This window comes from Gorilla gorilla, chromosome 7 (assembly GCF_029281585.2).
Source record: "Gorilla gorilla gorilla isolate KB3781 chromosome 7, NHGRI_mGorGor1-v2.1_pri, whole genome shotgun sequence".
Taxonomy (NCBI): Eukaryota; Metazoa; Chordata; class Mammalia; order Primates; family Hominidae; genus Gorilla; species Gorilla gorilla.
Genome location: NC_073231.2, coordinates 125,683,259 through 125,708,230, shown reverse-complemented (window position 1 = coordinate 125,708,230; position 24,972 = coordinate 125,683,259). Strand labels below are relative to the sequence as shown.

Below are 24,972 nucleotides of genomic sequence, written 5' to 3'. Positions count from 1 at the left end.
CCCAACCGGCCGAGTCACAGCTCTGCCCCTGCGAGCTTCCGCCGAGACCGCCCCCCGGGAAGCCGCGTTTCCTTCCTGCAGTCTCGGTCCGGCGTGGGGCACGGAGGGGCTCGCGCACCCAGAAGCCGGCAGGCCTTCCCGCGGGCGGGCCCGCAGCGCGCTCCGCCCCGGAAACACGCCCATGGCCGCTTTGGCGCGCTTTCGAAACGCTCAGGTTTCCTAGCTTCCCGCTGCTTGGGAACTTCTTTCTTGCCCGCCAAGCCCGCAGCCACCCGGGCGCGGCGGGACTCCTAGACCCGGCGCTGCGATGAAGAGGACCCGCGACGAGGTGGATGCGACGCTGCAGATCGCCAAGCTGAATGCGGCCGAGCTGCTGCCGGCGGTGCACTGCCTGGGCTTCGGCCCTGGGGCCAGCGGCGCTGCCGCCGGCGACTTTTGCCTGCTGGAGCTGGAGCCCACGCTGTGCCAGCAGCTGGAGGATGGACACAGGTGAGCCCTGGACACGCGGCGCCCCCAGCCTCGGGCCGGCCACGTTATTTTCTCAGCGGGGAAACTCGGGATAGGAAAACAGGGCCAGAGAGATGCACTGACCTGGCCGGGGGCTCATAGCAAGCTGCCTGTTCCCGAGGAGTCCACGCCTCCGGTGGGCCGTCCAGTTAGCTGCACTGCGGTGATGAGTAGCACTGGTCCAGCTGACCTTGGAGGCATGTGTCAGCGGGAGCAAGTGAGGAAATACTAATACAACCTCAGTGAAGTTTTTGAAGAGTTACCGGTGATTACAGGGACTCTACAGGACACCTGTCATTCTACCTTAAAATACAGTGGTGATACCCAATGTTTATAGAACTCTTGCCTTCCACTTATATTTATTTTACTCAGATGATAGATAGGAAGTGTTGGGAATCAGCTTACAGACTTGGTAATTGGGTGAGACCCCTACCCACCCCGAAGCAAACTTGCTTAGTAGGGATCTGAAGCTGTTTCTAATTCCAGGTCAGATACAAACTTGCTGCAAGATCATTGATTAAAAGTCGAGGTTGAGGTAGTTTTTTAAAGGCAGTCTTGAGAAGTCTAGAGAATCGTTATATCCCTCCACCCTGTGCAGCCCCAGCTCCTGCAAAATAGGGAGCTCCAGCTTGATTCTCTTTTGCACAATTGGTTCTCCGACACCTATATTTTATTAGGCTATTTTTTCTCTTTTTTCTTAATGGAATCCTTTAGGCTGTCTTTCAGTTTTCGTACTTTGCCCACCAAAGAGTATTAGAGTAAACTGGCCATTCTTCAGATACCTGCTATATACCTCAAAGTACCTTTAAGGGAACTGAAAGAACTTCACTCGTCTGTTTCCATCCCAGTTCAGTTGGTGGAGAGATGAGAAAGGAACTCAGGTGTGAGGACTTTGTCTCGGTCCAGTTCTAGTTAATCTACCTGGCAAAAACAAAACAAAACAAAAACAAAAAAATAAAAACAGGCCCTGGAAACGTGTGTTTTTAATTTTGGGGTGTAGGGAGTGATGGTATAAACAAAATATTTCAAAGTGGGGGTAGTGCAGTTAGAGAAATAAATGTTAAAGACTAGGGACTTGGGCCTATTAAGCATTATTAGCATTAGGAATCTAAAAAACCTTTTATTCTTTTTACTTAAATGAAGACTTAATCAAAAATAAATACACAGTCTGCTATTTCAGGTTTCTTATTATTTGTTCAAAAGAAACGAGTTGTGCACAGGAGAATTAAATGCTTTACAGACAAGGAAAACTGCTAGAACCAACTCCCCTGTCATTGCCATCATCTTTGTCTTTAATCCTTCCTTTTCCTCCTCTTCACCTTCATCCTTTCCTCTTCCTTCTTTTTTCTTTATCTTTTTTTTTGGGGAGAGAGTGGTGGGAACAGGGTCTCACTCTGTCAGCCAGGCTGGAGTGGAGTGGCACAATCATGGCTCTCCGCATGATGGTGCCGTGACTACTTGGGGTCAGGCGGTCCTCCCACCAGCCTCCTGAGTAGCTGAGACTTAAGGTGTGCACCACCACACCCAGCTAACTTTTAAATTTTTCTTTTGTAGTGATGGGGTCTTGCTATGTTTCTCAGGCTGGTCTCAAACTCCTGCTCTCGAGCGATCTTCTGGCCTCAGCCTCCTAAAGTGCTAGGATTATAGGCATGAGCCACTGCGTCCTTGCTTTTCTTCAAAATCCCTTTGTCAAAGTCTTTGGTTTAGTCCAGTTTGTAAACATATCCTTTTCATATTTTTCATTCACCACTGCATCCTTTTTTTCATAAGGTCCCAATTTTTTTGCAACACAACTTATGGTTAGGCCAGGATGTGCTCCTTTGATTGTGAGGGGGTACTCAGAACAAAACAAGGACGACACTTGGGTGGGGTACCAGAAGCAGCAGCTTGGCCTTCCTTGGGGAACTTGTTAGAAATACGGGACCCTGTGTCCCATCCTAGACCCAGTGTATCCCACTCTGCTTTTGAACAACACTCTCTAAGATGCCTATGCATAAAATTGAGAAGTACCACTTTAGCATGTTGTAGAAAATTGAGACAGCTTGACTGAAGCTTCAGGATGCTTTGTCTTGTGTTCTTTCCACCAGTTTGTACAAGATGCCATGTAGTGCCATGCCATGTAGTGCCATTTGGCCTCTTGGCCTCTATGGATCTGTCTTGCCCATCTTTAATTATTTTTCCTTAATGAGGCTCTGGGTGGGGCGTCTGTGTGGCTCTCAGTTGGCCCAATGCTTGCTGTGTGGAATCCAGCATTGTGCTAGCAGGGGGCAGAGGCAGCATCAAAACTTAATTCTAAGTTCTGTAAGCCTAGAGGGTTTGAGAACTGTTTATGATGAAAATGGCTACTGGATTGTCAATAAACTATATATTTTTCCCCCATTTTGCTACAGCCTTGTGATTCGTGGTGATAAAGACGAGCAAGCCGTGCTGTGCAGTAAAGACAAAACATACGACTTGAAGATAGCAGACACTTCCAATATGTTGCTTTTCATTCCTGGTTGTAAAACTCCGGACCAGTTGAAGAAGGAAGATTCACACTGTAACATTATTCACACTGAGGTGCTCTTTTCTGTACTCTGATTTATAAAAGTCTGAGAATGAAAACAGATATGGTAATTTGATCTTTAGTTAAAAAGTTTACGTGTAAAATCTATAATCAGGGAGAATCTAAGAAGTTCTTTAAAGAAATTTGAATTTCTCAGCATTATTATTATTATTATTATTATTGCTTGTTTGTTGGAGTCTTGTGAACTTGTCTGTGTTTTCCTATTTTGATTTTCAAGTCCCAATTTGATCTTTTTTCTATAATGTGCAAAGTTTGTTATTCAATGAGTCATTCTAAAAATTCTACCCATTTTTAGTAGATTTTGCTGTGGATGTGTTTTGAAAGGAGACTCCCTCAGACCGTAACTGGTTCATTTGGTAATATTTATGAGGTGGAGAAATGAAGAAATTTGGGCCAGGTGTGGTGGCTCACGCCTGTAATCCTAGCACTTTGGGAGGCCAAGGTGGGCAGATTGTCAGACCTCAGGAGTTTGAGACTAGCCTGGGCAACACGGTAAAACCCTGTCTCTACTAAAATGCAAAAAAATTAGCTAGGCGTGGTGGCGTGCACCTGTAATCCCAGCTACTTGGGAGGCTGAGGCAGGAGAATTGCTTGAATCCAGGAGGCAGAGGTTTCAGAGAGCCGAGATCATGCCACTGCACTCCAGCCTGGGTGACAGAGCAAGACTCTGTCTCCAAAAAAGAAATGAAGAAATTTGAGTTTTTGAAGGAAGTGTGTTTCTTAGCTTTGAAGTTGGTTTAGTTCATTAATATCTGTAGCCAAGTATAACAAACTTTTAATTATTTTGGAGAATATTGATGGCAGTAACCAAACAACTGTCTAAGTTGTTACATATATAAAACAATAACTAAGTTCTTACATACATAGCAATCCAAGCATAGCCCTTATTTCTTTGGGAATGACTTTAGGCTAACTATATCCTTAAATACAGATTTGGAGAGGAAAGAAGGGAAAATGCTGGGAAGCTTCAGTGATTCATATGATGTTACTAGAATAGAGGAACATCCAGTAAATATACTAGGTTGGTTTTTGTAGGTTTTAAGTCTTTCATTGTAATTAACTAAAAATATTGGCAGTTCATCCTATTGTAAAAAAGTAGTGTTATTTTTTCATCACTTATCTGTTTTGTAGGTGTTTTTGTGAGGGCATAATAATGTCTATGAGAATCTTTGAGCTCTTGCTTGTTATGGAAATTCTATGTACTGAGATTGGCTAAAACTTCAAGATCCACTAACCAAAGCCATAATCCATGATTGAACCTCAGATGCTTAAAGGGGTTAGATGAGAAACAGGCTGGGGTTGATAAATGGTGGTAGATACCCAGGAGTAACGGAGTGGTTGGGTCTACAGCAAATTGGAAAGCACAGTCCCCTAGTAGGTGGATGGCCACTACTCAGCTGCCTTGTGGGAAAGTAGGCCTAGCGCTGCTAGATTTTTGATTTATTTTTTCCAAGTAATTCTTGAAATTTAGATTTTTGGGGTGAAATCTCCTAATTTTTTAAATGTTGGCATCTAATTGAAACACTATGCCAAACCTTCCCCAGCAAACAAAAGCATACCACAATATCTGTGTATTGGATGTAGCCAGAAGGCTGCCATTTTTTTGTTTTGCTTTGTTTTTCCTGAGATGACAATAAAACAGCAAACCACTTTTAACTATGGATAAAATCAGTCTGTCAGATTTGGTCCTTAAGCTCTTCTTTGGGAAGCCTTAGATTCAGCAACATCTCCTTCAGGCTCTAGGCCTCATCTTGTCAATCAAGCCTTATCCTAGCTTAAAAGTAGAAGCATCCCCTGTCCTTCCATTTCAGAGTTGGAGGGCATCCCAAAGATAATCCAGTTGAGCCTTTTTTCTTTTATGAAACACTTGTTGGGCACCTACTCAGAGCTAGGAACTAGGCAAGTCCTGTAAGTGCAAGCAAGGATAACAGATATTCATCCATTCTCTAGCCTCTTATCAACTGGATTTTGAGTGGTAGGCCTCTCACTATTTCACAAATCGAACAGTGGAATTAGCTGCAGTTCTAAACATTAGAAAGATCTTGTATTAAACAGAAATCTCTGTCCCTTAACTTCTGCCTCATTTCAACATGAGCAACACACCCCCTCTTCCCTTTAATGTCCCTATTTGAAGACTATAATACCTTTTCTCTGTTTTCTGTTTTTTTGTTTGTTTGTTTTTTTGCCTAAGTATATTCATTTTTAGTTGTTTCCACTTGGTTTGGAGAATTGTCACCATCCTGTCATTTTTTCTGGGCATACTCTAGTTTTCAGAGTACATTTGAGATGTGACATTCAATTATTGATTCTTACAGTGTTGACAGTATCTTGTTAAGGGGATTTGAAAAGATGTTCTTGAGGATGCCCATCCATCTAGTTGAGATGGCTGGATAAATACCTTCCTGATACAAAGCAGAATACCTTGGAGCTTCCTTTTCTCTGTACTTGTTGAGGGGGCAGATTGATTAGTTGTAATTTTGTATGAAATTTTCCTTTAGAATGGCCCCTAAAAGGTTACTATATATTATAATTTCTAGATCTTTGGTTTTTCTAATAATTATTGGGAATTAAGAAGACGTAGACCCAAGTTAAAGAAGCTAAAGAAACTTTTGATGGAAAATCCATATGAAGGACCTGACAGTCAAAAAGAGAAGGATTCAAATAGCTCAAAAGTAAGACTCTTATTTTCACTTTTTTATTTGGAATTTAACAACTGTAATCAGAGGCACTTAATAGTCACATTCTTGCTTTTTAAAATTTATGTTATATAGCTGTTATAAATGCTTGTGTTAAAAAAGTTATAAAATTTCAAGTATACCCCAAAGCACACAGAGTAGTATAATGACCCCCATATATTTGTCATTCACTTGAACAATTAATGTCTTGTCAGTCTTCTTTCTTCTATCCCCTTTCTATCCTTCCATCTTTTTAATTTTTCTAGAGTATTTTAAAGCAGATCCTATATATCATAATGCCATTTATATAGCTAAGAGCTTCTCATATTCTTAACTTTGAAATAATAGTTTTTTTAGAGGTAAAAAATTTATTTAATTAAAATTATGACTAGATGCTCTTGAGAGGGGACATAATGGAAGGTAGTCTTACTCCAGTGTCAAAATTAACTAATTCCTGAAAGTATGGAAAAACATAAAGTAAAAAACAGTTTTAAAGTTTTTAATTTAAAAATTACAGAACTCTACTGGTATATGAGGACCATGTTTGTACTAGAAGTTCCCTTTTTTTCCAATGGACTCTTTCTAAAAATTTTTTTGGTAACAGCTTTATTGAGATATAATTCACATACCAAACAATTCACCAGTTTTAAAGTGTGCAATTGAATAATTTTTTGTACATTCACAGAGTTGTGCAACCATTACCACCATCAAGTTTAGAACATTTTTTTTTTTTATTTTTTTTTATTTTTTATTTTTTATTGATCATTCTTGGGTGTTTCTCGCAGAGGGGGATTTGGCAGGGTTACAGGACAATAGTGGAGGGAAGGTCAGCAGATAAACAAGTGAACAAAGTTCTCTGGTTTTCCTAGGCAGAGGACCCTGCGGCCTTCCGCAGTGTTTGTGTCCCTGGGTACTTGAGATTAGGGAGTGGTGATGGCTCTTAACGAGCATGCTGCTTTCAAGCATCTGTTTAACAAAGCACATCTTGCACCGCCCTTAATCCATTCCACCCTGAGTGGATACAGCACATGTTTCAGAGAGCACAGGGTTGGGGGTAGGGTCACAGATCAACGGATCCCAAGGCAGAAGAATTTTTTCTTAGTACAGAACAAAATGAAAAGTCTCCCATGTCTACCTCTTTCTACACAGACACGGCAACCATCCGATTTCTCAATCTTTTCCCCACCTTTCCCCCCTTTCCATTCCACAAAACCGCCATTGTCATCATGGCCCGTTCTCAATGAGCTGTTGGGTACACCTCCCAGACGGGGTAGTGGCCGGGCAGGGGGGCTCCTCACTTCCCAGTAGGGGCGGCCGGGCAGAGGCGCCCCTCACCTCCCGGATGGGGCGGCTGGCCAGGTGGGGGCTGAACCCCCACCTCCCTCCCGGACGGGGCGGCTGGCCGGCGGGGGGCTGACCCCCCCCACCTCCCTCCCGGACAGGGCGGCAGGCTGGGCGGTGGGCTGACCCCCCCACCTCCCTCCCGGACGGGGCGGGTGGCCGGGCTGAGGGGCTCCTCACTTCCCAGTAGGGGCGGCCGGGCAGAGGCGCCCCTCACCTCCCGGACCGGACAGCTGGCCAGGCGGGGGGCTAACCCCCCCACCTCCCTCCCGGACGGGGCGGCTGGCCGGGCGGGGGGCTGACCCCCCCACCTCCCTCCCAGACGGGGCGGCTGGCCGGGCGGGGGGCTGACCCCCCCACCTCCCTCCCGGACGGAGCGGCTGGCCGGGCAGAGGGGCTCCTCACTTCCCAGTAGGGGCGGCCGGGCAGAGGCGCCCCTCACCTCCCGGAGGGGGCGGCTGGCCGGGCGGGGGGCTGACCCCCCCACCTCCCTCCCGGACGGGGCGGCTGGCCGGGCGGGGGGGCTCCTCACTTCCCAGTAGGGGCGGCTGGGCAGAGGCGCCCCTCACCTCCCGGACAGGGCGGCTGGCCGGGCGGGGGGCTGACCCCCCCACCTCCCTCCCGGACGGGGCGGCTGGCCGGGCGGGGGGGCTCCTCACTTCCCAGTAGGGGCGGCTGGGCAGAGGTGCCCCTCACCTCCCGGACGGGGCGGCTGGCCAGGCGGGGGGCTAACCCCCCCACCTCCCTCCCGGATGGGGCGGCTGGCCGGGCGGGGGGTTGACCCCCCCACCTCCCTTCCGGACGGGGCGGCTGGCCGGGCGGGGGGCTGACCCCCCCACCTCCCTCCTGGACGGAGCGGCTGGCCGGGCAGAGGGGCTCCTCACTTCCCAGTAGGGGCGGCCGGGCAGAGGCGCCCCTCACCTCTCGGACCGGGTGGCCGGCCAGGCGGGGGGCTAACCCCCGCACCTCCCTCCCGGACGGGGCGGCTGGCCGGGCGGGGGGCTGACCCCCCCCACCTCCCTTCCGGACGGGGCGTCTGGCCGGGCGGGGGGCTGGCCCCCCCACCTCCCTCCCGGACGGGGCGGCTGGCCAGGCGGGGGGCTGACCCCCCCACCTCCCTCCCGGACGGGGCGGCTGGCCGGGCGGGGGGCTGACCCCCCCACCTCCCTCCCGGACGAGGTGGCTGCTGGGCGGAGACGCTCATCACTTCCCAGACAGGGTGGCTGCTGGGCGGAGGGGCTCCTCACTTCTCAGATGGGGCGGTTGCCAGGCAGAGGGTCTCCTCACTTCTCAGACGGGGCGGCCGGGCAGAGACGCTCCTCACTTCCCAGATGTGATGGCGGCCGGAAGAGGCGCTCCTCGTTTCCTAGATGGGATGGCGGCCGGGCAGAGACGCTCCTCACTTTCCAGACTGGGCAGCCAGGCAGAGGGGCTCCTCACATCCCGGAGGATGGGCGGCCAGGCGGAGACGCTCCTCACTTCCCAGACGGGGCGGCAGCCGGGCAGAGGCTGCAATCTCGGCACTTTGGGAGGCCAAGGCAGGCGGCTGGGAGGTGGTTGTAGTGGGCTGAGATCACGCCACTGCACTCCAGCCTGGGCACCATTGAGCACCGAGTGAACGAGACTCCGTCTGCAATCCCGGCACCTCGGGAGGCCGAGGCTGGCGGATCACTCGCGGTTAGGAGCTGGAGACCAGCCTGGCCAACACAGCGAAACCCCGTCTCCACCAAAAAAATACGAAAACCAGTCAGGCGTGGCGGCGTGCGCCTGCAATCGCAGGCACTCGGCAGGCTGAGGCAGGAGAATCAGGCAGGGAGGTTGTAGTGAGCTGAGATGGCAGCAGTACCATCCAGCTTCGGTTCGGCATCAGAGGGAGACCGTGGAAAGAGCGGGAGAGGGAGACCGTGGGGAGAGGGAGAGGGAGAGGGAGAGGGAGGGGGAGGGGGAGAGGGAGGGGGAGGGGGAGAGGGAGAGGGAGGGCAAGTTTAGAACATTTTTATAACCCCAGAAAGAAACCCTGTAGCCTTTAGCTGTCATCTTCCAGTACCACTTTCTTCTCTCCCCTTTCCCCTACGCTACCACTAATAAACTTTCTGTCTATATAGATTTGCCTATTCTGGACATTTCATATAAATGGAATCATATAATATGTGGCCTTTTCTGACTAGCTTCTTTCACTTAGCGTGATCATTTCAAGGTTCATTTATGCTGTAGCATGTATCAGTGTTTTGCTCTTCTTGCCCAGCTGGAGTGCAGTGGCACAGTCTTGGCTCACTGCAACCTCTGCCTCCTGGGTTCAAGTGATTCTCCTGCCTCAGCCTCCTGAATAGCTGGGATTACAGGTGCACGCCACCATGCCCAGCTAATTTTGTACTTTTAGTAGACATGGGGTTTCACGATGTTGGCCAGGCTAGTCTTTTTTTTTTTTTTTTTGAGAGGGAGTCTCGCTCTGTCGCCCAGGCTGGAGTGCAGTGGTGCGATCTCGGCTCACTGCAAGCTCCGCCTCCCGGGTTCACGCCATTCTCCTGCCTCAGCCTCCCGAATAGCAGGGACTACAGGCGCCTGCCACCGCGCCCGGCTAATTTTTTTGTATTTTTAGTAGAGACGGGGTTTCACCGTGTTAGCCAGGATGGTCTCGATCTCCTGACCTCGTGATCCGCCCGCCTCGGCCTCCCAAAGTGCTGGGATTACAGGCTTGAGCCATCGCGCCCGGCTGGCCAGGCTAGTCTTGAACTCCTGACCTCAGGTGATCTGCCCACCTCAGCCTCCCAAAGTGGTGGGATTACAGGCATGAGCCACCATGCCCGGCTGCAGTGTTTTATTCCTTTTTATTGCTGAATAGTATCTCATTTTATGGACATACTCATATTTTATGCATTCATTTGTCAGCTAATAGACATTTGGGTAACTTCTACTTTTTGGATATTAAGAATAATGCTTCTGTGAACATTCGTATACAAGATTTTAATGTGGACCAATGTTTTCATTTTTCTTCGGTATGTACCTAGGAGCAGAACTGATGGGTCATGTGGTGACTCTGTAGAAGCTTTCAAGCTGCCATACTGTTTCCAGAGTGGCTGCACTATTTTCCATTGATGTTGAACATCTTCTCATGGGCTTATCGACGATTTGTATATCTTTGGAGAAATGCCTATTCGGTTTCTTTGCCTGATTTTTAATTATTTATCATTTTATTACTGAGTTGTAAGCGAATTCTTTAGATAGTCCAGATACAAGTCCTTTATCAGATATATTATTTGCAAATATTTTCTCCCATTTTGTGGGTTGTCTTTTGACTTTCTTGCTTTTTTCAATTGGAGTAAAATATACATAACATAAAATTTAACATTTTTGGGGTTGGGGGCAATGGTTCACACCTGTAATCCCAGCAATTTAGGAGGGCAGGGTAGGAGGATTGCTTCAGCCCAGGAGTTTGAGACCAGTCTGGACAATGTAGCAAGAACCTGTCTCTACAAAATATTTAAAAATTAGCTGGGGCTGGCTGCACACCTCTAGTCCCAGGATGAGGTGAGAAAATAGCTTGAGTCCAGGAGGTCAGGGCTGTAAGTGAGCCGTGGTCACACCACTGCAGTCCAGCCTGGTGGCAGAGTGAGACTTTGTATTTAAAAAAAAAAAAACAAAAAGAGGCCGGGCGGGGTGGCTCACGCCTGTAATCCAAGCACTTTGGGGGACCAAGGCGGGCAGATCACCTGAGGTCGGGAGTTCGAGACCAGCCTGACCAACACGGAGAAACCCTGCCTCAACTAAAAATTCAAAATTTGCTGGGTGTGGTGGCACATGTCTGTAATCCCAGCTATTCGGGAGGTTGAGGCAGGAGAATCGCTTGAACCTGGGAGGCAGAGGTTGCGGTGAGCCAAGATCGCACCATTGCACTCCAGCCTGGGCAACAAGAGCGAAACTCTGTCTCAAAAAAAAAAAAAGAAAAAGAAGAAAAAATAAAATTTACCATTTTAAAGTATACAGTTCAGTAGCATCAAGTACATTCATAGTGGTGTGCAGTCATTAGCACTATCCATCTCTAGAACTTCTCCATCTTCTCAAACTGAAACTCTGTACTTGTTAAACAATAACTCCCATTTCCCCTGTCCCCTCAGCCCCTGGCAGCCACCATTCTACTTTCTGTCTCTCTGAATTTGACTGCTGTTAATACCTCAGATAAGTGGAGTCATACAGTATTTGTCCTTTTGTGGTGATAGTGTTTTGAAGTGCAAAAGTTTATTATTTTGATGATGTCCGATTGATCTACTTTTTCTTTTGTTGTTTGGGTTTTTGGTGTCATATTTAATAAGCCATCACCCAAACCCAGTGTCATGAAGATTTACCTCTATTTGTTTTCTAAGACATCCATTGATTTTGTGTAGAAATCATTACACGTTAACAAAAGAAACTGAGCTAGTGCATAAATATTGCCTTAATCTGTTCTATGTATTTATTCCTCAATATTCAGCAAGAAATCTAAAAACAAAATATTCTTCAAAGGCCTTAAAATATTTTTTTCTTTTTGCAGTATACAACTGAAGATTTGCTTGATCAAATTCAGGCAAGTGAGGAAGAAATAATGACCCAATTACAAGTTCTAAATGCCTGTAAGATTGGAGGTAGCGTTACTTACTACTATTTTCACAATGATGAAATTGGGCATCATAAGGGAGAGAAGTGTTTGGACATCTTCACCCTACTGCGTATAGTTTATTTAATATTCTTTTGGGTTTAAGGATGGTGTCATTTGGGCCGGGCGCAGTGGCTTACGCCTGTAATCCCAGCACTTTGGGAAGCTGAGGCGGGCAGATCACTTGAGGCCAGGAGTTTGAGAGCAGCCTGGCCAATGTGGCGAAACCCTGTCTCTACTAAAAATACAAAATTAGCTGGGTGTGGTGGTGCATGCCTGTAATTCCACCTACTAGGGAGGCTGAGGTACGAGAGTTGCTTGAACCTGGGAGGCAGAGGTTGCAGAGAGCTGAGATGGCACCACTATTCTTTAGCTTGGGCATCAGAGCGAAACTCTTTTCTAAAGAAAGAAAAGATGGTGATATTTGTCTTTCTTGTTGTAAGATAGAGACTTCATCTTTACATGAGGTCAATCTGCTACCAGTGACTTTAATCACACTTTGACTCCTTCCAATTTTTTTGAATTAGGTGGTAAAGGAAGAACCATGTTAGATTAAGAAAGGTCCAAGCTGGGCGTGGTGGCTCATGCCTGTAATGCCAGCACTTTGGGAGGCCGAGGCTGGCCAATCACGACGTCAGGAGTTTGAGACCAGCCTGGCCAACATGGTGAAATCCTGTCTCTACTAAAAATACAAAAATCAACCAGGCGTGGTGGTGGGTGCCTGTAATCCCAGCTACTCAGGAGGCTGAGGCAGGAGAATCCCTTGAAACTGGAAGGCGGAGGTTGCAGTGAGCGGAGATTGCGTCACTGCCCTCCAGCCTGGGTGAAAGAGCAAAACTCCGTCAAAAAAAAAAAAAAAAAGTCCTTAGACATCAAATAGTCTAATCTTTTATTTTTTATAACTGGTGAGGAAACTAGGGCCTAGGAAGGGCAACTAACTTGTCCAGGGTACATGTGGAGTTAGTGACAGCATATGGCATAGAACCCAGGTCCTTGAACTCCTAGCAAAATTAATTTTTTTTCTTTTGGATGGAGTCTCACTCTGTCACCCAGGCTGGAGTACAGTGGCGTGATCTCGGCTCACTGCAGCCTCCGTCTCGTGGGTTCAAGTGATTCTCCTGCCTGAACCTCCTGAGTAGCTGGGGTTACAGGCATGCGCCACCACGTCCAGCTAATTTTTGTGTTTTTGGTAGAGATGGGGTTTTGCCGTGTTGGCCAGGCTGGTCTTGAACCTTGAACCAGCTCAGGTGATCCTCCTGCCTTGGCCTCCCAAAGTGCTGAGATTACAGGTGTGAGCCACGGTGCCCAGCCCTAAAGCTTTTTTTTTTTTTTAAAGGCAAATGAAACCATGCATTTTAATGCAGCCCTCTGCATTATTAACTTGCAGCATGGGGATGGATACAATTTCTGTAGGGGGATGCGTAGATTACTTCTTGCTTTCTTCCTCAGTTTTACATCACACAATCCATTTTTTAAATGTTGTCTTTATGTTTTCAGAGTAAGAATAGAAACATTCTCCTTTAGAAATGGTGGATGTATACTTTTCTTTCTCTGGGGTGGTGGTCGTGCCATCAATTATAAAATGGCATTTCATGGCGAGGCATAGTGGCTCATGCCTGTAGTCCCAGCCCTTTGGAGGCCAAGGCAAGTGGACCACCTGAGGTCGGGAGTTCGAGACCAGCCTGGCCAACATGGTGAAACCCTGTCTAGTAAAAATACAAAAAACTTGGCCAGGCATGTTGGTGCATGCCTATAGTCCCAGCTACTCAGGAGGCTAAGGCAGGAGAATCACTTGAACCCGGGAGGTGGAGGTTGCAGTGAGCTGAGATCGTGCCACTACGCCTCCAGCCTGGGCAACAGAGTGAGACTCCATCACAAATAAATAAATAAATAAATAAATAAATAAATAAATAAATAAATAAAATGGCATGTCATAATCTCTCACAGGAATAGGAAAGGGATCTTTATGAAGCCCAGCCCTTAACTTGGCCCTCATCCACATTGTACCTCAGAGTCTATCATCTCTTTGGTGAGCTGGACTTTATGAGTATAGAAATGCCTCTGCAAGATAGCTCTGATGAGAGTTATAACTATGGTAGTGCAGCACAGCAGAGATTATCATGAATATTGAACCTATGACCTTCACCTCATTTGTATGACATTCTAATGAAATGACTGTACCAACTGCAGATTTCCTAATTTCTGTTTGGAATGACAAGATTATTGTGAGATAACTGAATGTCAAAGCACTGGAGAGAGGGGGTGCCATGGTATGTGCCTTTAATATCCCAGCTACTCTGGAGGCTGAGGCAGGAGGATCATTTGAGCACAGGAGTTTAAGACCAGCTTGGGCAAGAGTAAGACCCCATCTCTAAGAAAAAAAAAAAAGAAAGAAAGCACTTGAGAAAAGCTAGTCATATGTAAAGTACTCTTGAAAAACAACTTGATCTCCCTGAAGACACAGTTTAAAATGATTGGGAGAAAAGCTTAAAAAGAAGCACTGTTTACAGAAAATGAAGACTTTTTTTTTTTTTTGGAGACAGTCTCATCATTGCCCAAGTTGGAATGCAGTGGTGTAATCTTGGCTCACTGCAACCTCAGCCTCCCAGGTTCAAGCAATTCTCATGCCTCAGCCTCCTGAGCAGCTGGGATTACAGATGTGCACCACCACGCCCAGCTAATTTTTTGTATTTTTAGTCGAGATGGGGTTTCACTATGTTGGCCAGGCTGGTCTCGAAGTCCTGGCCTAAAGTGATCCACCAGCCTCGGCCTCCCAAAGTGCTGGGATTACAGGAGTGAGCCAGCACGCCCAGCCTAGTGTCTCTTTTTTGCAGTGAGCAAAAGTATGCTGTGACTTTGTCAATCTATTAGCTAGTTTACATAAAATGTTCTTTGGGCCGGCACGGTGGCTCATGCCTGTAATCCCAGCACTTTGGGAGGCTGAGGCGGGCTGACGATGTGAGGTCAGAAGTTCAGGACCAGCCTGGCCAACATGGTGGAACCCTGTTTCTACTAAAAATACAAAAATTAGCCAGGCATGGTAGTGCGTGCCTGTAGTCCCAGCTACTCAGGAGACTGAGATGGCAGAATTGCTTGAACCCAGGAGGTGGAGGTTGCAATGAGCTGAGATCACGCCACTGCACTCCAGCTTGGGTGACAGAGTTGAGACCCTGCCTTAAAAAAAAAAAAAGTTCTTTGGTAAATATAACTTTTGAAATTTGTAGGTTATTGGAGGATTCTTGAATTTGATTATGAGATGAAACTTCTGAATCATGTAACTCAGCTTGTGGATTCTGAATCATGGTCTTTTAGTAAAGTTCCTTTGAACACATGCCTTCAGGAACTTGGACCATTGGAGCCAGAGTAAGTATTTTAATTTCTTGTCTATCCAGATTTCCTTAAGGGGAAGGGAGTTCTTTTACAGATTGGAATTAAACCCAGGGCATAAACTACAATCATTATATTTTGATATCTTTGAGAAATGTTTACTATTACAACCGAAGAAGATTTGGGAATTTTGGTCACTGGGGTGAATACATGTGCATTATCTTGTTTGTTTTTGGCCATAAAAATATAAAGAAATAGGCTGGGCGCAGTGGCTCATGCCTGTAATCCCAGCACTTTGGGAGGCCGAGGCAGGTGGATCATGAGGTCAGGAGATCAAGACTGTCCTGGCCAACATGGTGAAACCCCATCTCTACTAAAAAGTACAAAAATTAGCTGGGCGTGGTGCCGCGTGCCTGTAGTCCCAGCTGCTCGGGAGGCCGAGGCAGGAGAATTGCTTGAACTCCGGAAGTGGAGGTTGCAGTGAGCCGAGATTGCGCTACTGCACTCTCAAAAAAAAAATAATAATAAAATGAAACAAACAATAAATAAAGTAAGGAAATAATATGTTTGAGCTATTTTATAATAATAAATTTATGCTTACATAATTGATGTTAAAATGTTTAGCATGGGGCCTGGCACATAGTAGCTTCCCAGTATATTTTAGTTAGTTCCTAATTTAAATAAAATATTATTTGGCAACCAAAATCACTTAGTATTTGAAATCTCAAATTTCTTTCTTAATTTTGAGTTGGCAATGGGGTTAAAATATAATGCATAAAAATGCTTATAACTTTTCAAGTGGGTGTTTTAAATTTTTCAGGGAAATGATAGAACACTGTCTTAAATGTTATGGGAAGAAATATGTAGATGAAGGTAAGATTTGGAAAGTATTCTCATTTAACTCTTATATGTTAAAACTGGCACACCTTTCTAAAGCCTGTCGGTGTTAAAAATAAGAACTCTGGCTGGGTGCAGTGGCTCACACCTATAATCCCAGCACTTTGGAAGGCTGAGGTGGGTGGATCGCTTGAACCCAGGATTTCAAGACCAGCTTGGGCAACATGATAAAATGCTGTCTCCACAAAAAAAAATCCAAAAATTAGCTGGGTGTGGCAGTGCATGCCTGTAGTCCCAGCTACTCAGGAATCCGAGGTGGGAGGATCACCTGAGCCTGGGGAGGTCGAGGCTGCAATGAACCTTCATTGTGCCACTGCTCTCTGGCCTGGGCAACAGAGTGAGACCCTCTCTCTCAGAAAAAAAAAAAAAAAAAAAAAAAAAAAAAAGCCAGTGCAGTGGTTCACGCCTGTAACCCCAGCACTTTGGGAGGCCAAGGTGTGCGGATCACCTGAGGTGTCAGGAGTTCGAGACAAGCCTGGCCAACATGGTGAAACCCCATCTCTACTAAAAATAAAAAAATTAGCCAGGCGTGATGGCACACACCTGTAATCCCAGCTTCTTGGGAGGCTGGGACAGGAGAATCACTTGAACCCAAGAGGTGGAGGTTGCAATGAGCCAAGATCATGCCAATGCACGCCAGCCTGGGTGACAGAGCGAGACTCTGTCTCAAAAAAAAAAAAAAAACGAACTATGGGGTTGTCGGAAGTGAGTTTAGGTGTATAATTCCTTTCAAGAAACTGCAGCAAAGAAAAGGAAACGTTAGTATAATATTTAATTGTAAGATGATAATATGAAAATATCTGATAACTTTTCCTTAGGCGAAGTTTATTTTGAGTTGGATGCTGATAAAATATGTAGAGCAGCAGCACAAATGCTACTTCAGAATGCGGTGAAATTCAATCTCGCTGAGTTTCAAGAAGTGTGGCAGCAGAGTGTTCCTGAAGGAATGGTAACTAGTCTTGATCAGCTTAAGGTAATAGCAATAGACATTGCCACCTTACTTCAACAGTTGATTAATTACTAGGTGAACGATACTTGAGTTGGAGCTGAATTTGGAATCAATTTCTTTTCTTAGACACCCATTAGGAGTGCATGTACATCCAATCCATCACATAGTCCTTAAAACCCAATAAAGTATTGGGGTATAATTTACATATTATAAAATACACCTTTAAAATATTTTTAATAATTTTAAAATAAGTTGCTCTCACTACAATACAGTTTTAGAACATATCTATCACCTCTACAAGATCGCTTGGGTCCATTTTCTGTTAATCCCTCTTCCTACTCAGTGTATCTCATTTTGTTCCGTTTCTCACCATTTCCATCACCCCTCTCCTAGTCCAAACTACCTTGATTTTCTGCCTCTAAACAGCAATAGCATCCCTGGGCATGCCCCTTGCACTTTTAATTTTTCTCCCTTCCAATCCATTTTCTGTGATGCTACTAGAATGATCTTTTGAAAATGCCAGTCAGACCAAGTGCGGTAGCTCACGCCTGTAATCCCAGCACTTTGAGAGACCAAGGCAGGCAAATCACCTGAGGTCAGGAGTTCAAGACCAGCCTGGCCAACATGGCCAAAGCCCATCTCTACTAAACATACAAAAATTAGCCAGGTGTGGTGGCAGGCACCTGTAATTCCAGTTACTGGGGAGGCTGAGGCAGGAGAATTGCTTGAACCTGGGAGGCGGAGGTTGCAGGGAGCCGAGTTCATGCCAGTGCAGTCCAGCCTGGGCGACAGAGCAAGACTCTGTCTCAAAAAGAATAATAATAAATAAATAAATAAATAAATAAATAAATGCTAGTCAGATCAGATGAATGTCCTGCTTAAATCATTTTATTTATTTATTTATTTATTTTTGAGACTGAGTCTCATTCTGTCACCCAGGCTGGAGTGCAGTGGCTCAATCTCGGCTCACTGCAACCCCCGCCTCCTGGGTTCAAGGGATTCTCCTGCCTCAGGCTCCCGAGTAGCTAGGATTACTGGCACCCACCACCACACCCAGCTAATTTTTGTATGTTTAGTAGAGACGGGGTTTTGCCATGTTGGCCAGGCTGGTCTCGAACTCCTGACCTCAGGTGATCTGCCCACCTTGGCCTCCCAAAGTGCTGGGATTATAGATGTGAGCCACTGCACCCGGCCTTAAATCAGTTTAATGGTCACCTACTGCACTCAGGATAAAAAACTCAGAATTCATGTCTTGGCCTATAAGGCCCTTCAGGATCACCTTCATAGCTTCATCTCTGGCTACTTCCCTTCTGCTCACTGCATACCAACCCTCTTTCAGGTTTTCAAGATCATCAAGCTCTCACCTACATTAGGACCTTCACACAAAGCTTTTTGTTCTAGAATGATATTCTCTCTTAATTTCATCTGGTCACCTCCTGCTCATCTTTGAGTCACTTCATCAAGGAGGCCTTCCTTCATTCTCTGCTTGAAGCAAAGGCCTCTGGTTTTACTCTTCGACAGCACGCTATTCTTTCCTTCATGGCACTCTCCCCTTAGCTTGAAAAAATGTTTATGTGGTTCACCACTCTCTACTTTGATGGCATTTTGTTTGCTGTTGCTTGCTAGTATGTAGCATACTACCTGGCATGTGGCGTATACTTGGTAAATATTTTGTTAGTTAAATGAAAAGATTTGCTTGGTATTTATGGAGTTCTTTTTATGTTGAGGCACCATGCTAGGTGCTCAGGAGAAATGTCATACCAGGTGTCATCATGGTGCTTAGCCTGGGAACTGGCAATGGGGGACACATATTACATGCATAAATCTGTTCTTACAATGCAGAGTGATCTACGCCGTGGGAAAGGCGTGCACACGATGTTATGAGAACAAAGAAAAGGGGCTTAGCCATCAGACTGGTCAATCACGGATGACTTTCTGATGGAATAGACGTTTTAGCTGCTGAGTATGGAAAGATGAACTGTTGCTCTCTAGATAGAGGGAAAGCCAGAGGTGGAAATCTAGGAGAGCACGGTCAAAGGTGGGGGGCAAATAAAAATTAAGGCATGTTGTACGGATGCATGGGCTGGAGTAAAGGATGCTTGTGAGGTAAGGACACTGTGGACTGCGCTAAGGAATTTCAACTCTTTCTAGAAAGCTCTTTGAGGCCACTGAGTGACATCAGTTAGAGGGGTTACCTCATCAGGAACTCATCAGTTTGGCCTTTTGAAAAGAATACTATGACAATAAACAAGATGGACAGATGGAAGGTTGGTTAGATTATGAAAAAGGATTACTGTGCAGGCTGTCAACACATATGCTCCCAACTAAGAAAGTACTGGCTAAAGAGATAGGTAATGGGGGAATGGACAGAGGAATCCTGAAGCCTTAACACCTATTATATAGACTTTAGTGACCACATAGGTGTGGGGTTTGACTAATGGAATCAAAGCCGATGCCTCGGTTTCCTGTTTTCCTAGGATAGTGGAACTAGAGCAGGTTTGGATGATAAATGAGTTCATGTATAGATTTGGATACAGAGGTCTGGGACTCAAAAGAGACATCTCAGCTGAAGATATAAGTATTATAGTCATTAGCAAGTAAGTGGTGGCTCAGGCTACAGGTTTAGATGAGGTTACTCGGTAGAGTGACAGTGAAGCAAGTAGAGTGGTTGGGATGGAAGCCTCAGGGAGCTACAACATCAAGTTATGAGGAAAGTAAGAAGACTGTGATGTCAGGGTTGGAGAGAGATTTAAAGGAGGAGGAGTAATCAAGAGTAACGAAAATAGACGTCTAGGGACTGGGCACAGTGGCTCACACCTGTAATCTCAGCACTTTGGGAAGTTGAGGTGGGTGGATCACTTGAGGCCAGGAGTTCAAGACCAGCCTGACCTACATGGTGAAACCCCTTCTCTACTAAAAATATAAAAATTAGCTGGATGTGGTGGTGTGCACCTGTAGTCACAGCTACTCAGGAGGCGGAGTCAGGAGACTCTTGAACCCAGGGGCAGAGGTTGCAGTGAGCCAAGACTGTGCCACTGCACTCCAGCCTGGGTGACAGAGCAAGACTCTGTCTCAAAAAGAAAGAAAAACAAAATAGAAAATAGAGGGCTAACACGATGAATCCAAGAAAAGGGCCCACTGGATTTGGCAATGACAGGTTACTGGTGACCTTTAGAACCAAAGCTGTCTTGATAAACTGCTGATGGTAGAAGCCAGATTGCAGAGGAGGAAAGAAGTCACTGCTTAAAGGAGCTCTTTGTATGAAAAAGGCGATTGTAAATCTCTGGATAGTTTAAGTTTCATGTAACTGACATTTTGAATATCTTGAGCTAAGCTAAACCTAAAGGTAAAAGAATGAGTCATGTTTAAACATTACAACATTACTTTAACTGCTCTGTTTCTTCTCATTTCTTGTAGGGTTTAGCGCTGGTGGATAGACACTCGAGACCAGAAATCATATTTTTGCTGAAAGTAGATGATTTACCTGAGGATAATCAGGAACGTTTTAATAGCCTTTTCTCTCTAAGGGAGAAGTGGACAGAAGAAGATATTGCTCCATATATTCAGTAAGTAATTTATTCAAGACGGATTTTGAGGGTTGTTCTTTTTATAGTCAGTGGCACAGCATTTTAGATTTATGATTGGAACACAATTTTCTTGAGTATTCCCTGAGGATACTGCTTCCCTAGAAACTCTTAGGTGGTGGCTGTCTTCTCTGTCCTCCATAATTACTGCTTCTGGAGGTGGAATATGTGTTATCTCTGTTCCTCACTATTGCTTCTAAAACCACTTCTCTGCTCTCATTCCTGGAAAACTGTCCCCTTTGAGGGACAAAATACAGACCCCACTATGACTCTAAGGCAAACACCCACCTCTGATTGCCACCTCATGCCTTACTTTATTTAACATTGTGGGAGAGGCCAGATTGCAGTAGAAAACGTTAGCCCCAAAGTCACTTCTTACAAAATCTTGAGTCCCCTAACGCTTGAAATCCACTAACACTACAACTTTGTCACTGCATCACACCTCTCAGGTGCTCTTTCTTCTCTTTACCCAGCTCGAATCCTGTGGCTAGTCTTCTTAGCTCTTACTGTCTACACTTTACTCCTGTGGCCCTCTCTCCCTCTTGCCATATCTCCCTGGCAAAAAGCTAAAAAGATTAGACTCAACTTTCTGCTTACCCTGTGCCTACACGTGGCCAGCTGAAACTTTTTGGAGAATACACAATGAAGCTGCCAGTCTTGCTTAAGAACCTAGTGGTACTTAACAACGGCCCCTCACCAGGCATGATTTGCTCATGAAACTTCTCTACCCTTGGAGCTTCTTCTACATCTTCTTTTCCTTTTTCATACCAGCAGTACCCTCTCTTTCCTTTTATGATCTTATTTTTTTCAGAACATAGAAGCAGTGAGGCCAGAACAACCTTCTTTCCCACTGCCAAATCGGCCAACCTCCTCATGTGTACACCTACTTCCTTTGCAGTCCTGTGTAGTGTATGAATTGTCCCTGCTCCTAAGGCCAGTCCTTCTGCACTAGGTCCATCTCCTCTGCCTTCTTAAAGACTTGGATCCTTGAGTTATCCCTTTCACCCTTTGTGTTATTAATGTCTCCCTCTTCTGGATCATCCCCATCAGCATACAAAATTCTGTAATACTGCCCATCTTGCAAGACAACAGTAGCAACCTACTGGACCCTATGTCCTTTGCTCTCCTTCATAAGAAAATGCCTTTTACAAGTTTCCCATACTCACTCTATGCTTTTCACCTCCCATTCTTTCCTTTACCCAATGACATCTTCTTAATCCAATGACATCCATCTTTCTACACTCAATGCTTAATTATTTGTCCTTGATTACTTGACTTAGCACTATTTGACAGTGTCTGCTTCCTCCTACTTGAAACACAAGTTTCTCCCCTCTTCCTTGGATGAGAGGGGAGAAAACCATCTCTTTTGTTGATGTCTCCCTGTTCTTCTTCTCAATCTCTAAATGTTGGAGTGCTCCAGGTCTATTTTTGGGCCATCTTCTCTTCTGTTTATACTTTTCCTTTGGTGCCCTCATCTAGGCCTGGAAACAAATTTAATGACTTCCTAATTTCATCTTCATACTTGCCCTTTTCCCTGAGGTCCAGATTCCCATATCTAGTTGCTTAATTTACCTTTCCAGTTGGATATCCAATAGGAATTTCAAGCTTAACATGTTCATAACAGAACTGTTGCTTCTCCCTCAACCTTAACACAGTTAACAGCACCACTACTAATCCAGTTACTTAAACCAAAGTCTAGGAATCATCCCCGTCCTTTCTTTCCCCTACCTTCTGGTTCAAACTATGAGCAAACCCTGATGGATCATCTTGTACCTGCCTCTGAATTGGTCTCTCTGTTCTATTTTTGCCCCCTTCTCCTTTCTCCTTCTTATACTGTTTAAATATTCAAAAATGACAATATAATGAGACCTCCATATATCCACTGCTCAGCTTCCATAATTGTCAACTCATTGGCTCCTTTATTTATTTGAGACAGTCTCACTCTGTTGCCCAGGTTGGAGTGCAGTGGTGTGATATCGGCTCACTGCAACATTTGCCTCCTGAGTTCAAGCGATTCTCCTGCCTTAGCCTCCCAAGTAGCTGGGACTACTGGTGTGCGCCACCATGCCCAGCTAATTCCTGTGTTTTTAGTAGAGACAGGGTTTCACCATGTTAGCCAGGCTGGTCTCAAACTCCTGACCTCAAGTGATCTGCCCACCTTGGCCTCCTAAAGTGCTGGGATTACAGGCGTGAGCCGCCGCGCCCGGCCACCTCCATTATTTAAAACTTAGATCACATTATACTTTTCCATTAATTAAAACACTCCTAGTTGCTTCCCATTATATGTAGAATTAAGTCACAATTCTTTTTCCATGTCCTTCAAGGTTCTACGTGATCTAGCTGTTGCCCCTTCTCTAGCTCATGTCCTCCTATTCCTCCCTCTCCTTATTATGTTCCAGTCATAATCTTCTCTTTGAGGTACAGAAGAGGAAACCAAAGTTCAGGAAGCATTGGTAACCTAGACAAGTTCACACAGGTACCTTGTATCCAGGTTCTCTGACTCTAGGCCCTGCTGTGTAGGCCTCACTGTATTACACTGCTTGTATTTCTAATTTAGAGGCTGTGTCATATAATAGAAATAGCATAGACTTTGAAGTTGTACAAACCTGGTGGCAGGATTTGACTCTCATTTATTACTTGTCTGAGCCATAGTTCTCATATCTAATATAGGGTTAAATAATACATTACTTCTAGTTTTTGTTTTTTGCTTTTTTTTTTTTTGTTTTTTTGAGACGGAGTCTCACACTGTCACTCAGGCTGGAGTGCAGTGGCGTGATCTCCGCTCACTGCAACCTCTGCCTCCCGGGTTCAAGCAATTCTCCTGCCCCAGCCTCCCAAGTAGCTGGGATTACAGGCGCCCACGACCACACCCGGCTAATTTTTTTCTATTTTTAATAGAGACAGGGTTTCACTACGTTGGCCAGGCTGATCTTCAACTCCTGACCTTGTGATCTGCCCACCTCGGCCTCCCAAAGTGCTGGGATTACAGGCGTGAGCCACCCGCCTGGCCTACTCCTACCTTTATTGTGTGGGTTAAATGAGACAATACATATAATGTACTTAATTTAATTAAAACTTAGAACCACTCCCCACCCTCTCTCTCCCACAAACACCTACACTTACGCTTGTTGAGAAGACAGATTCAGGGGGAGAGAGAGAAAATAAGTACATAGTACTGTATCATAATATGTTCCCTAAAATATTCATGTTATATATTTTTTATTGTTCCTACAGAGATTTGTGTGGAGAGAAGCAAACCATAGGTGCATTACTCACTAAATATTCTCGTTCTTCGATGCAAAATGGTGTTAAAGTTTATAATTCAAGAAGACCCATTTCTTAAAAGAACAACAGTCTTTTCTTCAGGACTCAAGTTGCTCAATAAAGTTGCTGGATACAAGAAAAATAACTTGTACTTTTATTTCTGACTTTTAGAAACCTAGTCTTCTAAGGCATTCTTCTCCTCATCTTAAGCATTTTGAAACTACTGTTATTTCTTAAATGTTATAGGAGGTAGCTTTAAAATTATATTTGTACTATGTACACAGTGTAAACAAGGACAAAAGAATTCTTTCCTATATTATGTCTGAGGTCTCTATGATTTATTTAAAGTTTGGCTTTTTATATTTAAAATGTCATTTCTTAATTTAGGATTTGATGTTCTAATCATTAATACACTTAAGTTTTCCAGAGAACTAAATAGTAATAGTTTCATACAAGAGAACTATTTATTCACTTAAATATCATTTCTCAAGTGAGTGAGTTCCCCTCTACTTTTAGCCTTCCACCCAAACTGGAAGCCACTAGGTGCTATCAATTATTTATATCCATTGTTTACATCCATGAAATTGGCTGAATAATTACTCCTCTGCCTGGCGTAGACATGCGCTTTGGGAAAAAAATGGGTTTATAATCCTATAATGAAGAATACTGGCACAGGCAATGCTCACTCGAAAACTTCAAGTAATTTCTAGTTGGTTTTGGAATGCTTGATAAAGTTCCTTTACAGCTTTATTTTCCTGATTTGTTTTGGTTTAGATCAAAGTTCAAATTAATTTTAACTTAGCTAATGAACTCATCACCAGGACAGCTGGAGGGGGTAGGCCAAGGTTAAATGGTCCACGTTTCAAAAATGTTAATGGCTAATCCATAATTAAAGAAGGTTTAACTGTTACTGAAGTTTTATTGTCATGAACATGAAATACAAACACGATGGCTTTGAAATGTCTTTCAATAAATGTTTCTGCATTTATATGGATTATATGATATATATACACAGTCTATATATCTATATGTAGTCTATTTATTTATTTATTTTGAGACGGAGTCTCGCTTTGTCTCCCAGGCTGGAGTGCAGTGGCATGATCTCAGCTCACTGCAAACTCGGCTTCCCGAGTTCAGGTGATTCTGGTGCCTCACCCTCCCGAGTGGCTGGGAATACAGGCGCACGCCACGACGCAGGGCTAATTTTTGTATTTTTACTAGAGACGGGCTGT

The 24,972-nt window shown here is 44.9% G+C and overlaps 1 protein-coding gene across 2 annotated transcripts; it reads left to right on the top strand.

Annotated features, from left to right (window-relative positions):
* Positions 1 to 99: 99 nt before the first annotated feature.
* On the top strand, positions 100 to 24,059 carry DSCC1 (DNA replication and sister chromatid cohesion 1). 2 transcript variants are annotated; one of them, XM_019031863.4, is made up of 9 exons: positions 151 to 489; positions 2,898 to 3,066; positions 5,611 to 5,745; positions 11,618 to 11,708; positions 14,944 to 15,082; positions 15,867 to 15,919; positions 16,762 to 16,916; positions 20,310 to 20,458; positions 23,711 to 24,059. In XM_019031863.4, the coding sequence occupies exons 1-9, from the start codon at positions 308 to 310 to the stop codon at positions 23,817 to 23,819; spliced, it is 1,182 nt and encodes a 393-aa protein (XP_018887408.1). In that variant the 5' UTR covers positions 151 to 307; the 3' UTR covers positions 23,820 to 24,059. The 2 variants fall into 2 exon arrangements, with proteins under 2 accessions (XP_018887409.1, XP_018887408.1); XM_019031864.3 differs by lacking the exon at positions 5,611 to 5,745 and having other exon boundaries at positions 100 to 489.
* The last annotated feature ends 913 nt before the right edge of the window (positions 24,060 to 24,972 follow it).